The 6,000-nt window shown below is 45.9% G+C and overlaps 1 protein-coding gene across 1 annotated transcript in view; it reads left to right on the forward strand.

Annotated features, from left to right (window-relative positions):
• Nucleotides 1–5,749, forward strand: part of CAPN8 (calpain 8) — a 31,218-nt gene extending 25,469 nt beyond the window's left edge. The window contains exons 16-21 of the mRNA XM_075042015.1: nucleotides 169–235; nucleotides 1,465–1,531; nucleotides 2,842–2,920; nucleotides 3,833–3,949; nucleotides 4,568–4,626; nucleotides 5,524–5,749. Of these exons, the coding sequence (XP_074898116.1) occupies nucleotides 169–235; nucleotides 1,465–1,531; nucleotides 2,842–2,920; nucleotides 3,833–3,949; nucleotides 4,568–4,626; nucleotides 5,524–5,547 (413 nt within the window). The 3' untranslated portion in view covers nucleotides 5,548–5,749. The remainder of the gene's footprint in view (nucleotides 1–168; nucleotides 236–1,464; nucleotides 1,532–2,841; nucleotides 2,921–3,832; nucleotides 3,950–4,567; nucleotides 4,627–5,523) is intronic.
• The last annotated feature ends 251 nt before the right edge of the window (nucleotides 5,750–6,000 follow it).

Raw genomic sequence — 6,000 nt, forward strand, 5'->3', positions numbered from 1 at the left:
GTGCCAAAAAAGCCATGTTAATCAGCTGAAGGGAAGTAGTGGAAGAAATGGCAGAGCATTTACTTCGCTAACAAGATTTTAAGGTGGCTGACATTTCCAAGGTTTTCTGCAGAAAAATATTTATCTAGAAGTATTTCTGACTTGGGTTTTTACTCCCTTTTTGTACAGGAAATGATATTAAAAGTGATGGATTCAACATTAACACTTGCAGGGAGATGATCAGCCTTTTAGATGTATCCTTTGAATGTCATTTCATCACCTTTAAAGTTTCTGGATCTGCTTTGCAAAACTCCTGGACAAGATGGGCTAAGTTTACACTTCCATTGTTCAGGGACACGGCTGGAGGCATAAAATTCAGCCAAGCAGCGTTATCAGCTCAGGGTGGCAGAAACCTGAACCATTTAATCATCGGCTGCTTCTCTCACCTGCTCTGCATCTCTCAGTGCTTAAACTTTTCCCTAAAAATAGCGAGGAGAAGAAGCAGGGACCTTCTGCCTGGATGCGCCTGTGCAGTTTCGGATGCATACACAGCGTGCTTGGCAGGGGGCAGGTTTTAAGCACAACCTCAACTGCCATCTCTAAGTCAGGTACTGCTGATAGAGCACAGAGCTCAAAGCAGCAGAGACAGGCTGGAGAACATGTTCAGAGGGGGCAGGCTACAAGTGCGTGCTGTGCCTTCCTCCCTTCTGCGTAGCTTGTAGGACACATGGCAGCTAATCAGCTTTGCGTAGCCAAGGGAAAAGGAGAGGTCAGCACATCTGCCCAGTACTCCTTTGACGTGCTGGGAAGGTAGCCAATGCACCGGGAGGGTCAAGAGCCATGCTGCCAGGATTACACTAATGTTGGTCTCATGACATGGTCAGTTGAGGTCAGCAGGGATTAGCTGTGGATCTTGTGGATCACTGGCTGTTAGGAGAAGTGATGCCTTTGCCCTACACTCCACAGTCTCCCAAACCCAACAGGGCAACCCAATAAGTACAGCATCATGGGGGGCAACTCCCTGTTTCTGCATAATTTTCCATAGGAAGGGATGGTCGAGGCCCTGAAGGACACAGGGGAAGGCTGTCTAGCCTACTATCGACTTGCTGTTCACCTCCAGTTCCTGCCTCTGGTTTCTAACACTTGTCTGCTGCGAGGCAAGTCCTTTTTTTCCGTAAGGACTCTAATCTGCTGTTAAATGTACAAAATGCGAGTGGATCTAATTGTGCTTATATATTTAGCAATTCCATGTATCAATCCTCGAGAGTGCAGATAGCCTAGAAAATCTTGGCATGCCTTTAGCTAAGCAAATGGAAAGCTGTGGGCATGTCTGTGTGAGATGGAGATGCATTGCAAATGAGAACTAGTATGGCATTAAGATGACACTGTGGTGGGTGATTTGTTTTTATCAGAACTGGTTGCTCTTCAGTTTTGCTAAGGACAGAGGTATCCTGATTTTTGAACCATGCCTTAACATCCTCGGACCAATGGGACCGGCACCTTGGGACTTGTGGAATTCAAGACACTTTGGATGAAGATTCAGAAGTATTTGGTAACACAGTTATTTCTGACTGTCTCCCCTTCCCTCTCAGCTCTGAAGTACAGATCCAGAACTGAGACAGGGTTAAGCCACCACAGGCAGATATACTTGGAAGCCTTTCTTCTCATGGTTGGAGTTTGTTCCAGGGCTCAGAAACACCTCTGATTTAAAAGGCCACAAGCAGATCCTCATTTGCCTTGGCCCCACCTCTCTTCATAATTTGCAATACCTTATGGAAAGTCAGATTAACCCTCTTTCATTGTTGGCAAGGACAGCTCTCTGCTGCCTGCTGTATTAAAGCTCGTGTGAACATATCTCTGCCATTGCAATATGTTACATAGCCAGCTGAGCACCAGCAAACACAAGAAATGTACTTTTAGGACCTACAAAAACCTGGCTTTGTATTTTTTAAATCTTGTAGAAGTGCTGAATTATTTTTGTGGCACAGGATTTAATATCCCAGGAAGTTCACCCAGAACCAAGCGGTCTGAGGGAAGGTCAAATTTGGACCTGCTTTGTTTGACAACATCCCTTTCAGGCAAGCCTGCTGCTACCATACTTGATGCTGGTCAGCCCAGAGCATCTGTCCTGGAGGTTCATGAAGAGGCATTGTGTTCATGAAACACTGGCTCTGTCCTAGGGCAGGTGCCAGCAAAGCAAGCCCTGAGAGCCAGTTCCAGTCTGAGCTGTAGGTCTGGGTGGCATCTAATTCTGGATAATAAACCTGCTGGCAGTAAGAAGCATCTGTCATCGTGTCTGAAATATTAAGCAAAATGGACGTTGTCTGTTGCAGTGTTTGCCAAATGATAGGATATTTTCCTCAATGGCCTGTCTGCCACCACGTAACATGAAGGCAGGCAGGCTGCCAGCCCATGGGAATGTGTTTCCCAGTCTGCCTTGCTTGCCAGTAGCTACTTGAAACATTTCCCTTGCTCATTAACGTTTCAAAGAGTGAGAGCTTGGGCTGGTGGGGCAGCCCCTGTCCCAGCCATCAGAAACCTGAGGCTGAGTCCGCACAGTACAGTGATGGTGTGGACGCAGCAGAGGTAGGCATGATTGTCCTGGCATTAATCTAGCTACAGGAGCAGGGAGGGTGGCAGGGCACGGGCTGCAGAATGGACTAGCAAACCAAAGTTAAACCCTAGAGGAGTCCTGATGATTTCATTCCGGCTGCTAATGCCTGGTGAGCCTCGTGTTACCATGTCTTCACTACTGCTGTTAGCCAGCTATGGAAGCCAAAGCCTGTGCTCCTAATATCTCATTGCTGTGTGGGCACACATTGAAAAGCCGTCCCTGCATTCCCTCATTCCCCTCTGCTGCAGGCAATCTATAAGAAAGTGGACAGTGACTACTCTGGTACCATCGACTCCCATGAGATGCGAAATGCCCTCAGAGAGGCAGGTGAGTATGCTGCTCGGGGGCACCGTTGGATCACCAAATATTGGAAGAACAGTGGAGCCTTTTAATGACTTTGCTTCCCTCCTGTCGCCTAGATCACAGCGTTGACAGTGCCGTTCTCCCTTCCTGACAGTCACGGACCGCTATGTCCTTTTGCTGTTATATACATCAAAACCCATTCTCTGTTCTGCATTATGAACCACTGATATTTTTGTCCATGCTGTGACCATTGCTTATCCATCTGATTATTACTCGCTCTATTTTTGCCCTCATTATTTCCTAATCTAACTGTCCTCTTTCAGAGCTATGTCCAAATCCTCTTTTTCCTTCACTTCCTCCCACCACCTTTCTTTACACTAGAGAAGGTGCAAGCCTGATCAAGGCATGCCCCAGCCATATCCTCTCTGATGTGTGCTATTCACTTTTGGAGCAGTGCTTGCCCGCTCAGGGGCATCTAGAGGAACACTGGTTTTTGATCTGTCTTGTGCTCGGTGGAGTTTATGTGAATGATCCAGAGACAGAAATAGCACTAATATGGGCCTGAATAGAACCCAATGTGTTATGTGAGCAATTGGCTCTACTGCAATCACTGCTATTCAGCTGCAGTGCCAAGACTCGCTAATTAGGGGTTTATCTGGGGAACGTAGGACTGGTTATGCTGTGAAACAATGTGAAATATGCAGTCTGACAAAATGCTGTGGGAGAGCTTTATGCCTCTCTTCACCCAGCACAATGGGCTTTGGAAAGGACCCACAGCAGAGGTGGGTGATGGAGTCCGACAGACCTCCTGGGAGGAATAGTCCTCAGTCCTTCACCCAGGTCTGCCTGCAGCTGCAGCAGTGCATGGATAAGTCACATCAAAGACAGCATGTTAACCTGCTGTGTCAGTGATTCATGTGCTTCCCATGCCTTCAGGTTTCACGCTCAACGACCAGGTGCAACACAGCATCGTTATCCGCTACGCCTGCAGCAAGCTGACCATTGATTTCGACGGCTTTGTGGCCTGTATGATCCGCTTGGAGACCCTGTTCAGTAAGTGCCTCTGTTCACCAGCCAAGGGAATTCCTGAAAACTTTGGGGTTTCATTAAGTGTTTGGTGTCTTTTAACTGTGAATTTAGCAAACTGCTTGGAAATGTGAGGGTGCCAGAAATATTGTGTCTGTTGGAGAAAGCAGCAGAGAAATAGCAAAAGCCTTTCTGTCTGAATGACCGCGGAGGGTGAGGGACATGTTTTCATAACCTACCATGCTCTTCTGCTTTACAGTCATCTGCACTTTATGATCGGTGCTCTGGCCCCCAAGTTGTCCCAGCTCCTATAAATGGTACCATTTATCATTTACAGTCCTTACTCAGACCTGATTTACAGGTTTGTCCCCAGATCATACCAGATGCTACCGCATCAGATTTTATAGTTGTCCTGCTGCCAACTCTCGGTTTGTTGCTGTAGATCTGACTATTCCGCCCCATGAAGTGGCTTAGAAATTACTTGTAAGAGGAAAGAACAGCTGTAATGTTATCTTGCAGAACCAGTCTAGATTTCCAGTAGATCATGGCAAAAAGCCAGACCTCTACATTTTGTCAGACAGTGATTCTCTACATGCCAAACTCTGTGGTTTATATCCAATTTTTTCCCCCACTTCTACTTTTCAGAAGTGTTCCATCTCCTGGACAAAGACAAGAGTGAAGTCATCCAGCTCTCTCTGGCTGAGGTAAGGCTGGTCAGATTGAAATACCATCTGGTTAAGCTACAGCAATGGACCACAGTAAAATACATTTATTTAAAATCACTATTCTAAGTGGTAAACTCAACAGTGATTCAAATGGAAAGTTTGTTTATGTGCAAAGGTACTTCAGCTCAGAAGGCCTGTCTGAATTAGTAAAATGAACATTTACCTTATATGAGCAAAAAAGTAAAGATACATTCAAAACCCCTAAGGTTGCTTCAGAAGATGCTTACCCAGTGTGTTTCACTATCTACTTTTAAAAGGCAGTGGTCAATTCATTAGAAAACACACAGCAGGGAACTGTTCTTGTCTGGCAGAGAATGTACTGATCAACCTGCCAGAATTAGAAGAGACCTTTTAAGATGCCAGGTCCTTTTTCGCCACGTTGTTTTTAATGCAAATTTCTCCTGATGAAGCTGCAATAAAAGCAATCAGCTTGAGTCTTCCCTTTGCAGAATACAAATATATCTCAGGAAACAGCTGGAAAGGGCCCCAAGAGGTCCATCCAATTAGTCCTCTCAGCTGAAGACTGGTTCAAAGGGAGGAGGATGGCTAGGAAGCCCTGTGACCCTCAGTCACAGTTAGTTAAATCTAGCTGAAATTGTACATCGCATACTCCGACCCTAGAATTTTTCAAAGGTCATGCAGCTTGCCCTGGAGAACTGGTCTTCCCTCGGAAGAGACCTCACTTGCAATGTCTGAGGCTGATGCTAGCAATAAATTTCCCTGAAGTTCCAGAGCAGATGGATCCTACACATACAACTGATTAAAATGCAGCTCCAGCTTTTCCCAGCTTGTTCTCCCAGAGCTGTGGTAGAGTGCCCCGGTGGCATCCTGTGGACCTTACGGATGATCTGACTCCTTGTTCTGTTTCTCCCTCAGTGGCTGTGCTCCACACTGGTTTGATCCACGGTCAATGAATTCAGCAGAGACCTCTGAGACTCTTCTGAACATGGAGCCACTCCTTCAGCTTCTCCTTGTTATGAGAAACTTGGTTTTATTACTGGCAAGTTATTTTAAGCCCACTAAAAATGAAGTGAACTTCTGTCAGTTATAAAATAAATGCACTCTTGAAAAAAAAAAGATAAACAAATAAAACAAACCCAAACCCAACCTCCTGTACTTTTCCTGCACAAAGAGTGTTTCTGTCATGCTGAAATGTCACAAATTTTGACTTGCCATAGATGGGCCCAGGTGGCTTTGGTTTGACTTCTGACTGTGTATCTGTGCTGGTTTTGGGTGGGATAGAGTTAATTTTCTTCATAGTAGCTAGTATGGGGCTATGTTTTGGATTTGTGCTGAAAACAGAGTTTTCCTCACCCCACCCCACCAGCAAGGAGGCTGGGTGGGCACAAGGAG

The sequence above is a fragment of the Buteo buteo genome, chromosome 12 (assembly GCF_964188355.1).
Source record: "Buteo buteo chromosome 12, bButBut1.hap1.1, whole genome shotgun sequence".
In the NCBI taxonomy this organism is placed as follows: domain Eukaryota; kingdom Metazoa; phylum Chordata; class Aves; order Accipitriformes; family Accipitridae; genus Buteo; species Buteo buteo.